The 17,636-nt window shown below is 34.9% G+C and overlaps 1 protein-coding gene across 1 annotated transcript in view; it reads right to left on the bottom strand.

The window, feature by feature from the left end:
- Nucleotides 1-601: 601 nt before the first annotated feature.
- Nucleotides 602-17,636, bottom strand: part of LOC144437566 (glycine receptor subunit alphaZ1-like) — a 40,539-nt gene continuing 23,504 nt past the window's right edge. Inside the window, exons 4-9 of the mRNA XM_078126528.1 lie at nt 14,276-14,505; nt 5,288-5,370; nt 3,533-3,667; nt 2,598-2,827; nt 2,049-2,164; nt 602-1,032 (exon numbers count right to left, since the gene is read on the bottom strand). Coding sequence (XP_077982654.1) covers nt 747-1,032; nt 2,049-2,164; nt 2,598-2,827; nt 3,533-3,667; nt 5,288-5,370; nt 14,276-14,505 — 1,080 coding nt within the window. The 3' untranslated portion in view covers nt 602-746. The remainder of the gene's footprint in view (nt 1,033-2,048; nt 2,165-2,597; nt 2,828-3,532; nt 3,668-5,287; nt 5,371-14,275; nt 14,506-17,636) is intronic.

Here is a 17,636-nt window from a genome sequence, read left to right as displayed (position 1 = left end):
GTGTAAAATTGCACTTACCATTGCTTGTTCTACCCAATGTATATTTACTATTGTTTTCGTGCCACTGTTCTACAATCGTGTCATATAAATTTGTTTTAAAACACACCTGTGTTATTTTCAAGGTGACTTTATTGCCCGCCATTCTAGCCTTCTTTAATGGCTACTGATACAAACAAGTTAGATAAATCAGAGCAATAAACGAGCTAGGAGTTATAACATTTTTATATATTTTGAACTGAGTGTCAGAATATCGATTCGTATAGAATTTTAAAATTTAATTTAATTGTATCACCAGCATTTGGACATGTGATAAAATCATGATATTGCCCTCGCTTGGTGTATTATTGGTAAATACAAACACCATCATACAAGTTATGTAGGAAATTTTAGAATGCAAAAATGACGTTAAAGATATGAATTGTAATGTTAATGCTATATAGAAATAGAAATGTAAAAAAAGACATCATTGACACATGATATCCGAGGAATGATGCAATGTTCAGGTAAATGATACACAAATTGAGAATACTGAAAACAATTCTTCAAATCTGATATTATTTGGCGTCATCCGGTAGCTAGCCGTGGCGCCGGACTGAGGAATATCACATACTTTTAAGCCACACTTTCCTTCCTTTTCATCGTATACATGTACCTCTCAATGCAGTGCTATTGGCTGTCACTGACGTTTAGGCTTACGTTACGTCGTGCACTGATTCAAGCGAATAATTCGCCACATTCCATTTAAATCACGAGCGATGAGGAATCGTTTCATCTCCGTATCCAAGGAAACATAGAGGCCAGTATATAACGTTAAATAGCAAGAATGACAAAGGAAAGACAAAACGAGAGATCCGATCAATTAGTCGAGGCGTTATTCTGGAATGAAATAGTGTAATAGCTGGTTGTAGAGCGAAATGTCCAGGATCTTCACACCCCGTTCCTTCGACATTTAGGGAGTTCTTCGATAGTGATTGAAGAGGTACATCAGAATTGCCATTTTCCGATTTCATAGATTTTCGCCATTCCTGTTGTGAAATAAAATGAACAAATAGTCAAAGTTTTCTTGAAATTTGATTGTACGTTTCTACTTCTATAAATAAATACCAGAAAATATACACCACACACGTTATCTTCTTCCACTTTTGATTGGGAAACAGACATAACAAAATCAATTGACCTTCTTCGACACTGTGGATGGATTGTTAGTTGTAGCACAGACAGGATTCATTGTCTGTGCACGTGGTTGTAGAAAAGTGACAACAAAGACAAAGATCTTCCTTGTATATGGTGGCAATTACTTCCACGTCTGAATTTACATATTACAGTCTTAAATTTTCACACCTCCAGTTTACCCAACACCGGCTCCAGCAAATTCGGATTATTCTGTCAAAGTCATTATTGAATCTGAAGGACAAGTGATTTGTTCAAAATATGTATGATTCCAAATCAAAAGAGAATGAAGAGAATTGCTGTGCTTCCATGATGAACATAAGTATACGTTCGTGTACGTGTTTGTAACTCGCGGTAAGAAAAGTTACATTATTTAGTAAAAAGGTTTGTTGATATACATACATAAAGTGATTTCTATATAATCTAGGTAAATGCAGTAATACCAACGCTATGTCGGGACATGCAGGCATCACCTTCCCATATATTGACATGTCATCATGCATAACTAGTTACCATGGGTTTCATGGATGCCATTACAAAAAGAAGTGCGCCCTCACACGTAAAATTATCTATCATTTCAGAGCAATATAAATGAAACCTAACATTTCTCATTTCGTACGCAGCTAATAATCTCTTCGAATTACTTGTAAAAACCACAGACAAGTAAAATAATCTCTCGAATTAATTATTAAAAGCAGGATAAATGGTATACGTAAAACATTTGTCTTAATGCCCTTTCTTCAAATCTAATTTGACTGCTTGGTTTATGTCAGATCGGTTATTAAATTTCATACTGTAAATCATTACTATTCATCTGACCCTTGACCTTAAAAAACAATACACTTCTCACAAAATATTTACAATTAGATGAACACGGTCTTACTTTCTTTGTTGCCTTCTGTCTCTGTTCCGTCAATACATAATTTACCAATGCAAACTCTACAAGTGCAGCGAAGACAAAAGCGAGGCATGTAGTCATCCACACGTCTATAGCCTGTGAAATGAAAATATCACATTTAAGTGTAGATCGTTCCCCAGAGATAATAATCATTGCAACCAAAGAGGACCATACATACATACATACATACATACATACATACATACATACATACATACATACATACAGACATACAGACAGACAGACAGACAGACAGACATACATACAGACAGACAAACACACACATTTACACTTACTTACTTGCTTACTTGCTTGCCTCTTGCTTGCTTGCTTACTTACTTAATACTTACTTACTTACTTACTTACTTACTTACTTACTTACTTACTTACTTACTTACATAGCCGCATTTGGGTAAAATCGAATAATATATCAATTGCCTTATGTTCTAAAATTTATCTTGATAAATGCATTACATGTGTATTAAATACAAAGAGTATTGACGATAAAGTTAAGATAATACCGTTATACCTTTATGTATGCCACTGGTGGCAGTGTTTCCCTTACTCCAGTACTCTGTGCTGTCATGGTGAGAACAGTAGTTATTCCCAAACCGACTCTAGCGGGCGATGCTTCAGGGTTGATCCAGAACGATACCCATGACACAACGACCAGGAGGATACTTGGAATATAGGTCTGAATCAGGTGAAAGTCGAAGATTCGTCTCAAAAAGAAGTACGCCCTCAAACACGTGAAATTACCTTTAAGAGCACAGGCGAAAAATTTCAGTCAGACCCAAGACTTTACATTCAAAATTGAGTATACCCCGAAGTAAAATTCACATCAACAGGTAATGCAGTTTTGGCAGCTATATCTAGAACTTTGACATTTACAATAGTATATGTGATACTGTAATTGAAAGTATTCCCTATAGGCGGTTAGTTTTACTCCCAGCTGCATTGATCTTTTCATCAAGGAAATATAAATATAATGACGTTTTGTATAATGAAAATATGTATAATGAAGTTTTCAATGACACATTGATCAGAAAAATATCAATTTCTTCATATCTTTTGATCACGGTCTCCTTTTGTTATGTTATAGAGATCTTAAAGGAGGTCAAGATGGCCTAGCATGGAAATAAGTCTTCTCAGTTTGGAGACATAGGACCCCAACACTTATGTGATGTTAATTGGTGTATACAATGTGCCTCTTTGCAGTGTATATTCATAAATTAAATTAAACGCGATTGGAATTGACTCAAACAGGTTTAAGTTCTGGCAGGATGATAAACCCTCTGTCCCGCGATATACTATTACGTAATCATTAGAAAATAATGCAAATATGATATACACATATAAACATATGCCTAGCCTGACGATATGGCCCAGGATGATAGTATTACAACAATTATGAAAATTAGTTTCTCGACATGCGATGTTGCATTATTCAATCTCCATACATACCAGTGACGTAACTATTTGTATCAGTCGTCGTCTGGACTTTATGCAACACAAATTCCGGTATTTCGATTGCATTATTCAGATGCACAGCGTCTTCACCTTTCCATTTGAATTGGACATCATGGACACGGTATCCGTCTATGCAATGAAATCAACACATACATTACATTAACGTGTTGAACTTAGCCATATACACTAATTTTAAAAAGAGTACAAGTAAGTTTTACGATGGGGATTATATTTAGGTATTTAATCAGCACAGCCTTAAAAATACGCTGAACTACATCACTTAAAGACTGTAAACGTAACCCTCAAATATCTTTTTAGTTTTCCTTCAAAGCAAAATTTCAATTCGAAAGGAATACCCAAATGCCTTCAAGGGACACTTGGGCTAACCCTTCATACATTGTTTCACTGAGATACCAAAGAAATGATATATGTCGAGGATGTGGAAATAATCCCCAATAGATTCAATGATAGTATACGAGGTTAGGCCAATACATTCATGATTGCTTAAGGTAAAAAACATACCTACAATGCATTATATGCAAGCGAAGCCTGCTGAAGCAACGTACGTTTCAAAGACCTACTTGACATAGACATACTTTGATTGTTAAATGTATATGGATTTACGTTTTTAAGGTCTTCTGTCTCCACTAAGCTCTACGTACTGTACCAGTGAAACCTTTGGTGTGGTCTGCACAGTTATAACCCAAAGCGTCGGTCGGTTTAAAGACCATCGTAGTGTTGAACTTCCAAACCATCCTTGTTTGTTTGTTTGATATTGTTTAATAATAATACGTTATTGTCATATGTATTTGTACAATGACGTTTATAGTGGTTCTGCAAATACGGGTTACAAATGACTTCCTAGTTCTGCGAGCTTTAAAAAAACCTCCGGTCTCTTTTTAAATTTATTCGTTTGTTTAGTCACTATTCCATTATCGCCGTAAGTTATTTGCCTTTCCAAAGAAGCCCCTCATAAGAAAAAGCAATTTATCTGAAGTCCCTCATGAAATATGTACAGCAGCAAGATTTGAAGTTTTACGACTTTGACTTTAAATAAAATTGCACAACACACATCGCATGCAGTTTGTTGTGAGTTATCTTCACAATTTAAGAAGCGGAAACAAGACCGGAAATGCCAGCCGCAATTAATGGATTATGTGTTCCTTGTACAATTACCGGTACATTATGAAACGTGAAAGGGAAAGAGACGTCACTTTACGCTTTCCTACGCAGTATTCCCCATTGATAAAACCAACCCTGTTATCTTTCTGTTGATATCATAATGTCTTTTAAGTAACCTGTAATGCCACTTTTAATATGTTTATCGCATAGTATATTACAATATTTGACAGTTAAGTATCCATCAAACTTCCTGCACGTTTTGCTTTCTTGCCTTTAATCTGTGCTTATCATCACGTTATGATATCTCACAAACATAAACCCCCTACTTCTGGAAACGATGCATTTTAGATTTGTCAACTTGATACACGTAAATCTTGTTCATGTTTGTCTGACAGCGTCTTGAATTTAAGCATATATATGAAGTTCACTGTACCATATCACCATTAATAATTCAAGCTAACGGTTGGTTTATTCGTATCGATAATAAACAAGTCAACATTTGTTCATTAAAATCGTTTGATACCCCGCAATTGTGAGTATTATTGTTGTCGCTCAGTATCATTGTTACGGAAATTTGCTGTTTTTGCTGTAACGGGATCACATACATATTAATGTAGCTATACTCACAACTTTCCATTTCCAAATGGCAAACTTGACTATCCATCGGATACTTTCTAAGGTCCATGTTACAGGCAAGGATCAAACTCAACCTAACAAGAAAATAAGGCGATTATAGCTTAATGGCATTGTTCTGGGCAATGATTAGACAGTGGTAACTAGGAATAGATAGGTAGATACTGTCACCTTCTCCATTTAGCATATTTGAGAGAGAAAATGTTTAGTTACTTGCTCGCTTGTTTACGTGCTTGCTGGTTTGGGGGTTTTGAATAGATTGTTGGCTGGTCAGTTGCTGGGTCGCTGGGTTAGTTGTCGGTCGATGGTCGGGTTTGTTGGTTGATTGATTGTTGGACCTTGCTTTCCCTTGTAGAAATTAGACTTTCTCAAACTGTACAAGAATGCTTAGTGATTTACAATGCCATTCCCATTTAACATGTTCATTAAATATATATGTAGAAAATGTCTTCAGGGAAATGTTGACCTAATTTCAGGTTCATATCGCCATGGCTAATTTTTCAACCGTAACGTGACAGTCATTTTTTTCAGACTAAATTGGTGATTATTTGATAAATAAATAGGTGGAAATATGAATGACAAACGGTATTTACTTTGGATTTTTTATTAATTAAACAATTTTACTATGGTTTTCTACTTGAAAAAAGAATGTGAAGCATCATACACAGGAAACCTTGCACACCCCTGCAACATTCACATACCTAGGACAGGGTTGTGCACATAACTGTAGCAGCTCAGTGGAACCATGGGGGCTGTGCCAGCTATCTGTACAATATCCCTGTAACAGCTCTGACCAACACACTAGGTGTAACATACCTAGATTTGACAGATGTGTACCTGGTGTGCCAACATCAATGTAGCATGTATGTTAAAAATAGCAATGCAGCACAGGTTTTTATAACATCCACGTACATAAGCTTTTTTCCCACAGCCATGTACCAGCTATGTGGGCATAGCTGTAGCATAGGTATTTCCCCTAGCCATGCACGAGCTATGTCAATATTGATGTAACAGTGGTATTTCCCACAACCATGTACCAGCTGTGTGAGCAATGTTAGTCAGATATTAACAAAAGGGTTGCTACAGGGCATTATTCAACCATAAATGTTACATGGATGTGCAACTGTGTGTTAGGTGTGCAGAACATAGCTATGGTACTGGGACGTGCAAAACAGTCGTGGCACAGAGGTGTACTCCATATCCATACAACATACATATTTTTCACAACCATGTACCAGCTCTGTGGTAAATATATACCCTGTAACGGAGCTGTGGTGCACACAGCTGGTACATAGCTGTGCTCTTCTTTCTGGCACAAGGATGTGGCCACATCCTAGCACTAGGATGTGCACATCCTAGTGCTAGGATGTGGGTACATAGTACAAGGTTCCCTGTGTATGCCAAGTCCATGTTTTGTAACCCAATAAATTGGAAAAAGCTAGAAAGTGTATTATTATTGTACGCACGATAACAAACATTTTACACCATTTGTAATTTGTCATCCATATAGCATGGTCACTTTAAGTAAAACATATACAGAAGAAACACTGTGTACAATTCATGGCGTTTTATTTTGTGGGTTTTGATACGTTTCCGAGGCCTTGTTCTACTGGTAATTCTCAACCCGTAATAATACGGAACATTGGCTACCAATTAAAGCTACAAGGAACGATATAATAGCATTAAGATTTATAATCCAAAATGATCTCAATGCTAATAATTTAATTCTAGTCTCTCATCCACAAATCTCGTGGGCTTATAGAAGGCTTAATGAAAGTATTACTGCCGCTTCGATCCGATTTAATACTGTAAATGTTATTGTAAAAATCATTTATCATAAAAAAATACTAATTATCAAAAAATAAATTCAAACGTCCCAAAGGATCCCCATATACTTCACATTTGGAATCTTAAAGTTGCAGTAATAACCTGAAGGTGTTATCTATGGTATGAAATAATTGATGTATATTTGATGTTCCTGTATATGTTTGCATGACAGGAGATATGTGTCTCTATCATAACCATGTAAGCATTGCACGTTCCCACGACACGTTAGTTAGACACTATCGTTATGGGGAAACCGATTTCATTAAATCGAATAGTGATGGTTACGTAGATTGTGTATAAGTAATTACGTCTTTTCATTGGATTTTCCCCCAAACGAGAAAACGAAAACATCTTATGAGGACAAAGAATAATAGAAATCGGAAAAGATGTCCTGCATGATTAACGAAGCTGACAATCACATACTTCCTTCATCAGTATACACAAAGCGGTCGTAAAAAAAAGAAGACTTCAGGATGGAATCGAACTTCCCGTTGTCGCTAACTTGGTAAAGTGTTCTCAACGGATATAGTTCAGAGAGACAAGACTACCACGATTACAGAGATGAATATATTCTAAAACAGATGGGAGTGCACCATCGATATCGTATACGTACAATCTAGCTCAAACTAGACTCGCGAGTGTCGTGTATTAACCACTGACTAATATGCATACTCTTGCACAACTCCAAAGAGATTCATCAGTTTGGTATCATACTGTATAAGAAGGTTATTTATCACAAGCAAGAAATGTTTCCTTGTCCCAAATATTTCGTCTAGATTCATTAACTACGTGACGCCATTATCTCCAAATGAAAACATTCATTCCACTGAAAAATACAATCAAGTCTAGACTAAATTTTTGGAAAAGGTAGTATTACTGCTTCTGATATAATTTTATCATTATACTATGTTGAATATGCTTCAAACGACCCCCGCCCCCGGCCCGTCTCCATGATACCATTTTTGCAGTTTGAGAATACAAGTCAATGCGGATCCAAAGAATGTAATATGAAGTCATGTTCATTGTTGCCAACATAGATTTGGCACATCGAATAGCATACACTGTGTAAACAATTATCGTAATAACTAAACTTTTCTTGCAATAAATTTCTGGTAATATATATACTTGACTATTGCATTGTACTATGTTAAGCTTATGATTTAAACATAAAACTCTTAATAATTAATGACACAACTTCTTAAATGATACGATTTGAATATTAAATGATAGTAATAATTCATAAGAGTTCCTTCACATATTGATAAAATGAATATTAAATAATTTGACTGTATAAAAAGTTACTTGAATGAGAATGACAGCATTATCTTTGTCAGTCCATCAAGAAGATTGCTGGCATGTCAGTGACCGCGATTACATTAACTTTTCGACACAGATCGATCGACAACTAACAAAAGAGATACAGGCAGATATACAATCTTGTAATACTAAGTGTTAACTGATATGTGCAATCAATAGTATATCCGCACTGCACTTTAAAAGTTCATCTTTGGACATTACAGGAAACTACAGACTAATGACCTCCTGAATCCCATGTACTGCTCACAAGATCTCAAAATAGCAAAATATTTTATAATCACAGGAGAGTGTAAAATTGTCATACTGTCCAGAACTATCACTGTACGATAGCATTGTTACTCTGTCCTTCGTGCACCTATCAGCCTAGATCATATAAGTGTACAAATCACTATTATGTCTCCACATTGTAACATGATCACTTGAACTTTAGGAATTAGTTAAATAAAATTCACACAGGTTTATACATGGTACAATGCCGAGAGAAAAGTAAGAGAATGAGATTATGCCACTAAAGATATGTACATCTGCTCTATAATTCTTTTGCCAAACTACACTCTAACTCTCTCCTACTAAGCCCAACTGTTCCATTATATTTAATCACTTCATTTAAAAGACGTCTAAATTTACATGGTGACTGTGAATAGTTAAAATAACGAATATAAAACCTATAACGATTAAGACAGGGAGTTATCATGTCATTTGACCATACCAAATGATTATTATGAATTCTCATTATATGAGAAATGTATACTGTTTTCTCACCAAGCTTAAAGACACATGGTGGCATCCTTATTATGACCCTAACTATGGTTTACTAACCTACTGATAAATCAAAGAAGGACATAATATGGCCAAACTATGGAAGTTACTTAAATTTACAAATATGTCATCGGTATTACAAGCAGTAATCAAAGATCTGTACTATGATTAAAACAATGACTAGGAAGGAGGTTGAACTGGCCAAGTCACAGAGGATGTGTTATATGTACCAAGGTATATTTAGATAGTAACTGTATCGTACTAAGTTCTCAATCTGCAAAATGTTACGACTGTGATATTCGAGCCTTCAGTTTACTAAGGTAGGCGCAAATTAAACCATTTGTTTTTCAATGTGGTAGATTGCACAAGTGGGTGATAACGGTTCCTCTGCTGTGTGATTGAAATCACCATCTGATAAAGATAGTATAAACATTGGAAGTAGTAAAACAGTACACTGCAAGTTCGTGGGACTCCTTCAATAAAAATCTGACATGCCTTCCTACTGAGACTATAGGGAAACTAATGTCCATTCAGTAGCTTATCACTGTTGTGGCAACATGTTGCGACAATAGTTTGTTAGTTTGTGTATATCTTTTAATTAATATTTTTAGTATTTTATATATCATTTAATTAGCATATGTATAACGAAGAAATATTTCGCTAAAAGTAGCAAATACACTGTACTAGTATAACTCTCTCTCTCTCTCTCTCGCTCTCTCTCTCTCTCTCTCTCTCTCTCTCTCTCATAGAATACTCCCAGTTTTCTAATTAACATCTCCAGAGCAGCTACCAGCATATTATTCACTTTTAGTAACGGCATACGCTCATGTCGTTAAAACTACCCTCTGAAACTGACAAGCTTACAGGAAGCGCATAATAGAATTCAATATACCTGTGAATCAATCAACCCGTATGGTTGAACATGCCAACAAAATTCCCATTTGTTATGTGCTTAAAACAATGATCCTTAAATCAAAACTCTTCTCTCCGGTTGTTTATAATCTCTTAGTTAGCTTGCATGGTAATACCCTGACTTATTGATTTTTAAATGACAAGGCATCTCTGTTAGTGCCATGTAATAAAGTTGTTTCGCAGAGTAGAGTTGCTTGTATTTTCAACCGTAACGACCAATCTTCATCGAATAGTCTGTTGCACATAGTAAGAGATAAGTTGCCATTGGATTCAACAAAGATGCATGCAAATAGCTTTCCTCTGATGAGGAGCTTTGGATTCCATATTGTTTAAATACAACAGGAATCCAATAACCTTATCATTCGTGGCGAGACGAGACGAGACAAGACAAGACAAGACAAGACAAGACAAGACAAGACAAGACAAGACAAAGACAAAGACGTGGTGAACAACAGAATCTCACGAAACACACGAATGACTCGATTGCAATTGGCAGTTTACCAAAAAGATGGCTGGCAGGAAGTCAGCGGTCAGCTACATTAATTTCCTATAAAACCCCTATTTTCGACTTGCAAAAGTATCTACTGTCTTAAAATTGATAACAAGGGATCAATGAATGTACGAAATTGGCAATTTCCTTTTAGAGCTTTAGAAAATTGGTTCCTTGCATTCACAAATGGCTGACTGTAAGAACAATGAACAAGCGTGACGTGCAGACTGAGGCGTGTTAATGAAATTGGCCAATTTATATCACAGAATTGTATATTACGGGATAGGGAAAGTATATGGGGACACAATGCAATTGTAAGAAACATAGCCATGGTGAAAAAACACAACATATTCTGTTACTATTTGTTTTCAGGAAAAATATCACTTACAAATTATTAATAAAATAAACAATATTTCTCTGATGATACATTTTGTAAAGATTTATAGAATTTCTATCAACTGATCTGATGTAGTTAAAGAAATAATCATCACTTATTAATATGCAATTAAGGAAATTCCTCAAGACGATTAATATTTGGAAAAACACCATCAATCATACGATGTAATCTCACATCAACACGTGACACAGTAGAATGAGTTTACTTCATGTGATTGTTTCATTGAGAGTTAGGAGTTATCAAAATTCCCAGTGGACCTGTATCTTTATTATATATTCTCTGGGAAAATTAAAGGAATGGTAAAGTTTTCCTTGGAGACATAACACTTTAATATGATCCACAGTTTGGGCATGACTGCTATCCCTGGCTGTATCATAAACTGCAATACAGCATGTAAATGTGTCAAACAGATATATCGTCTTCATGAACGTCACGCAATATTGAACGTTTTTATCTGAATCGAATCGTTCTTGGCCTATTAGGAATAAATTGTGTTTACCTAAATGAAAAGTTACAAATCTCTTCTAGTAACGACTTTTGACAACCTAAGGAATACAAACTACATATATTACTATGGGATGATTTATGTTATATAAATGGACGACATTGTTGCCTTGGTTTTGAAAGTATAATCACTCTGGTAGTGTAAATGTATACGCACGATTGATAACTTGATGAGCAAAACATACAATATTAATGACTCCTAGGTATTTTTTTTACCAGTAAACAATCATAAACGTATATTTTCTGCAATTTCGTGTGCATGTCTGCTGTCTCCAATGAGGCAGTGCGTGACCATTGAAGGGATCTACATTGAATAATGAATGAGGTAAAGTTTTAACTTGGGGTTTCCCGTAAATCATCACGTGACTCTCCGTAAAGCGCCATCAATTAAATTATTTGTTTGTCGTTCGCGTGCTGGTAGGTTTGTCGGTTGATTAGAAAAGAAAATAGAAAGAAAATACATTTTGGTCAAAATTTCAACGGAAAGCACTGTTTTATACTATAATTGTAAATGGAAAAACTGGTCAAATATCCTCAGAATTACTACACGTATATCTAAATAGTTGCTTATGACAATCAAACTTTTGATATGTGTATTTCAACAGTGTTACAGTAGTTTATTTAGGTATAAACAGAAAATGAATTAACACAAAAGTGAATTTACATGACATGCTAGCATTGTGCTTTTTTGTGTGTTTGCTTTTTAACCTGTCTGTCGTATAAGTGTTGGGGAAATTTAAGGACGGCAAACAAAGTATTTGATTGATGAAGCCTAATCTAAATTTTACAAAAATGACCTTATTTCTTGGCGTGTCGTTCCCCTTGAAACGTCATCTCTTACAGCTTCAAGATGAACAGGAAATTTGATATACTAGTGAACACTAACAGCGTCAAACTTAAAGTAATGTTTGATGATATTCGTACCATTTCATACTTTCTGAAGTAAAGATTTTAACGTTATATGAATAAAACTTTAATTAAAATGTGTATCAAATATTAAATTTCATTTCCTCTTTCCTTACAAGTCATCTTATCTGCTTGATTTATTTACATTGTTAAATGTTATTACACCATTCAGCTATATCAAGGGCCAGCTTGATTAAAATTTATTGGCCCGTTGAAGGTTCATAACATTGAAACTATTGACATATAAACCATTAAATGAACCATACCCGCTAGTTAATTAACATGAGCATGATTTATTTCGCTCAGAAAATAACTTTCTTTTGCGGTTATTGTTTCACTAAGTGTGCTTTGATGCTGCACTTGTATGGCATGTGTATATCATAAGAAAACGATATTAAATTGGAACGCAACTCACTAAAGGTATGAACCACTTATGAGTCATGCATATACATTGTTCACCTATTGCAAATGAATTTATCTTAACTCCCATGAGGCCCACAGCACAGACCTCGCAAATGGAGCACAAGTTCAATGTGGTGTTAATAATTAATGATGTAACGCATTGATGATTTTAATAATCCAATAATAGTACATTTGTTGACCACAAATTAGGATTATTGACTGCTGCACTCTCTTTATCATCTTTCATAACGAAGCAATTAAGTTACGAACCTTACAAAAACTAGTTATAACCTTTTGATAGTATATCGATATCCATTAAGCATGCTTAAACTCAGAGAATAACACTGAGTTTGACTTCCTCTAATCACATTGCAAAGTTCTTCCTACATATTGTACAGAAGATATAAACAATAACAATGATACATATATCTCAATGTAAAGTATTAAATGCTACAACAGGTATTTTTATATGTTTAAGTTTTGCTCACTCTTTGCATTACGTAAACGAATTCCTAAGATAAATAGAATAATTCTCTGACTAAATTCAAAATATGTTATCATTATACGATTTATCTATTTGCTGTAAAAATCAAGAAAAAATTAATACCGAAGTCTGAAGTTAGATATTCTCTCCATTTCACTTCCGTCTTGCTACTTTGGGAATGTCATTTTCCACTGTGTATTCAAAGTAATCTGTGGTGATTTACCACACCATCAACAAAACCACCTGATCCTGTACTGAACTCCAGGGTACAAAACCCTGGAGTCTTATTATATAATTCTAAATATGTATCAGATATGCCAGAGAATGAAGATCTGTTATCGCCTAGTTAATAAGTCGTGACAATTTAGCATGACCCTTCCTTTTCCAAATGACTTAACTACATTAGTGTTAGAATAGTGATGACATAAAATGAGTGGATATTCAAAGTCATTTCTTTATGAGTCTCTCTTCGTAGGAATAGCTACAGGGGAGTAATTCACACATGATGAGAAATATATATCACATGCAGTTTTTACGACTGTGGTATAGACAAAATTACATAAAACTCATAAAAGGTACCAACATAATCAAGGGCTCGTTGAATTTTCAAATGAATGCAGAACAGTGCAACCTTATTCCATAACGTTTTCAGGAAAGATTACTAATCTAGGGTTTACATACTAACCTCTAAAATAGCCGCCTCTTTTGTAAATGAAGAAAAATAGATAACTATATGTATGTATGTATGTATGTATGTATGTATGTATGTATGTATGTATGTATGTATGTATGTATGTATGTATGTATGTATGCATGCATGCATGCATGGATGTATGTATGTATGTATGTATGTATGTATGTATGTATGTATATTACATTTGAAACGATTGTATAACATCTAAAACATTATTTTGAGAACCTGCTTAATATAAAATATGTAAATTAATAACAATGCAATTATAGGAACGATTGTGTATGCCTTACCTTATGCTATAGAATATATCTCCATTCGGATAGATTCTAAGTGCTTTATTCTCAACTGTTAGCTCATGGAGTTCTCCAGCCTTTTCATTGATGATATACATATCTGGCACCCAGATTTTCTCTAGGAGCTTCTGGTTGACACTGAGACTATAATCTGGGGAGCTTGCATTAAAGGTTAATCTTGGGTCATTCCAATATTGTCGTATGAACGCCATTATGTTGAAGTCCTGCTATAGATAAAAATGTGTCAGGAGACGATAATAAAACTATTTTTAAAGAAAAAAGTTTCTGACACATACTTGCTGCATTAGCAATTGTTACTAAGTAAATACATGCATTGTTACGTAACATATTTTTTATGTGTTTTTGAATAATCAATATTTAAGACACGTCTCCAAAACATTGAATAATCAATATTTAAGACACGTCTCCAAAACCATGTCATATGTTAAAATATGCATTGTTTGCATGAAAATAAATGAGAAAATATATTATGACATACAGGCAATTTCGAATATTTCTAGAGTGGTAACCACCTTCTTAAAGATATGGAGGAAATGTGCAGACGCAGATGAATAGCTTCTACGTAATATGTGCATGATTCTTAACTTGGAACACACTGACTTCATGTTTTATCTTAAAGGTGTTAGTGTAATTCTTTCTAAATATGACACGCACACGACACAACGTCTATATAAAAAAGAACCTGTAACACAGTGTCAACACAATCTATCAGTACTTAATATAGAATTATCTTCCATCAGTTTCATAAGACTACATTTTCCAAATTAAAATCGAAGGAACTACTGTTATCTTTATACTCTTATCTCGTTATGAAATAGGTGTACTGGTCAATACCATTTTGTTAGTACATACTTTTCTAAACTTTTAAGATGCATGATGCTGATTATTATGTTGTGCACTTAGATCTATTTATGAGGGTAATGCCTTCTCATAACCTGATTGATCTTGTGAGCTAAGTGTCGTGTCCTTCACAACGGTACCTCTAGTCAGTGTTGTGACGTCTTTGGTTTACCTGTAACATGTCATTATATCTTTGTGGAATTATTAAAACATGCAGAAAAGACTTACAATATAGATTAACTGCCAGATATTACTTAGCCATTTTATTGTTGTGTTTTGACAATAATGCAAGTATAATTCATTACATCTTAATACACAGACATTGGAATGTTATTCTGCAAAGAGCCAAAGAAAGAGAGATACCCGCCTTAAGACACCCATCTTTACAAATTTTGATAGGTATCAAACTAGTTTGGACACGGAAATCTATTCTGCTATGATCAAAGCGTATTTTAAGTGGCCGATAATACATTTTCATCACGTAATCAATTGCATAGATACCTTGAAACCCATTGTGTCACATGTAAATTACTGAAAAGAAACCTAATGGACAGCAGGTAATTGGACTTCTTTACTATTAAGACACAAGATTAGAAAGGCACAGAAAGCAGCTATAAAATGGCAGAGATGCATGTTAATGGTGCCATATGTCTGTGTTTGATACGTGCTAAAGTCCATTCAACTGGAGGCAATCTAATCATCCACGAAAAGTAGACATACTGAATTAACGGAAATAACGTTAACCCTCACAATAACACCGAAATCATCCCAAGCACAGCACCGTACATTTGAATTTCCATTCGATTTCACTCAGTATGTTACCGTTGACATCATTTTCCTATATGGATACACGTTAAAATCTACGCAACCACGTTCCTTCGTGCCCAGTGTCTCCTGTCAGATATATCACTACTGTAGTTTGTGAGATGCCCATGACAACGCCACTCATTTATACAGTATTCATTGTATGTTTTCCGGCATTTTAAAACACATTAAACATCTGAAAGTGTGCCTAATAGACTATTTGGGTCACGTGTTCCTTTCTGACGTGTTAAAGAGGGTGATATACAATGTGATTGTAATCTGTCATCTGAGAGTAACAAACCAAACGTGTAGCATGCATATTAACCCAGATCGAGACCAATATACGTATCACTGTATAAGCGAAGTTTTAGAATTGTAACTTTGGTTTGGGTACATCTGTCACTAAGAAAGCGTAAGAAACATCATCGTAGATACAGCCTTTAGGGGTGTATACGATACGATACTTTCTTTACTTGAGTTCTATTTCTGCTTTAATGTAAATTTATATTTATAACAACTGGAAAGCAGAATTAGGTTCGTGTATTTCCCAATGTTTTGGGGATATATGTCACTCAAAAGTTGTGTACTTCATTATATACAGGATAAAATGAAATTGATGAATGAAACCACATGTTTAGGATTCCAACCCACGTCCCCTCAATTCTAGTTAAAGTGCTCTGTCCAGCTGAGTAATATATATTCCCTGCATTCGTCCTGCTGTGTACCTCTTTCCTCGTGGTAGGTGAGAAGTCACCTCATTATAACCTTTCAACCTAGAGATCAGATCGATCCACCTGGTCCGTGCCTACGGGTCTCGAACTCTGGAAGTGTATATGTGATGAGGCTAATATAGTCACACTGTTTTATCAATATTTGACTCAAGATAAGCATGCTGTATATTTATATAACTGTCCTATCTTAGGAAATCCATACATTTACCATGTACACCCATATTACTAAACTTTTGATCCAGGAGAAAACAATATTACATATACCCCTAATTACACACTATATATGTCTAATCGGTTAGTAAAATGGTGCATTGCATTCCTCACATGCATATGCTGTATTCAATTATGAAAAAACTCTAATCGTATCACTGTAGGATATAGTTGCCATGATTACTAGTGTTCAACGTATTGCGTTATGTACTTCCTAAGCTGTTATCATAATATGTTAGAAACACTCATTGTATATACTTCAAAGCTGAAAATCAATGTATAAGCTGTAGTACGTATGTACAAGACTTAGTGTATCATAGAATATGTTAGGTAATAAATTATTGTTAAATTACTGTTGTTGCAACAAATGTGTCGTCTACCGTCGTTTGACAAATCTAGCGCGAAGGAATTATGTCATCTCCTGTATGTAAAAAGACATGAGAAACATCTCTACATTCAAGCAAACGCACTGTACAGTAGATCTTTTGATACAATTCACATTCTCGCACAAATCACTTAAGCACACCTAGCAAATTACAGAACAAAGTAATTCCTCTCCTCAAAAAGGTCAAGTCGTCAATCATAATCATTTAGAGGTAATTGACGGAGGGACAAATTGACGTCGGGAGGAAAATCGAAAGATTGAAAGATTGGAAGTCAGGCTAAGTGCTCTCCCAACTTACGATGCATTTCCGATGTTTGCATGTTATCAGGAAGCCAAGGAGAAACTTTGCAAAATACACATAGATATT

This window comes from Glandiceps talaboti, chromosome 7 (assembly GCF_964340395.1).
Source record: "Glandiceps talaboti chromosome 7, keGlaTala1.1, whole genome shotgun sequence".
Classification (NCBI taxonomy): Eukaryota; Metazoa; Hemichordata; class Enteropneusta; family Spengelidae; genus Glandiceps; species Glandiceps talaboti.
Note: the sequence above shows the minus strand (reverse complement) of the source record. Positions and strands in the feature narration are given on the sequence as shown.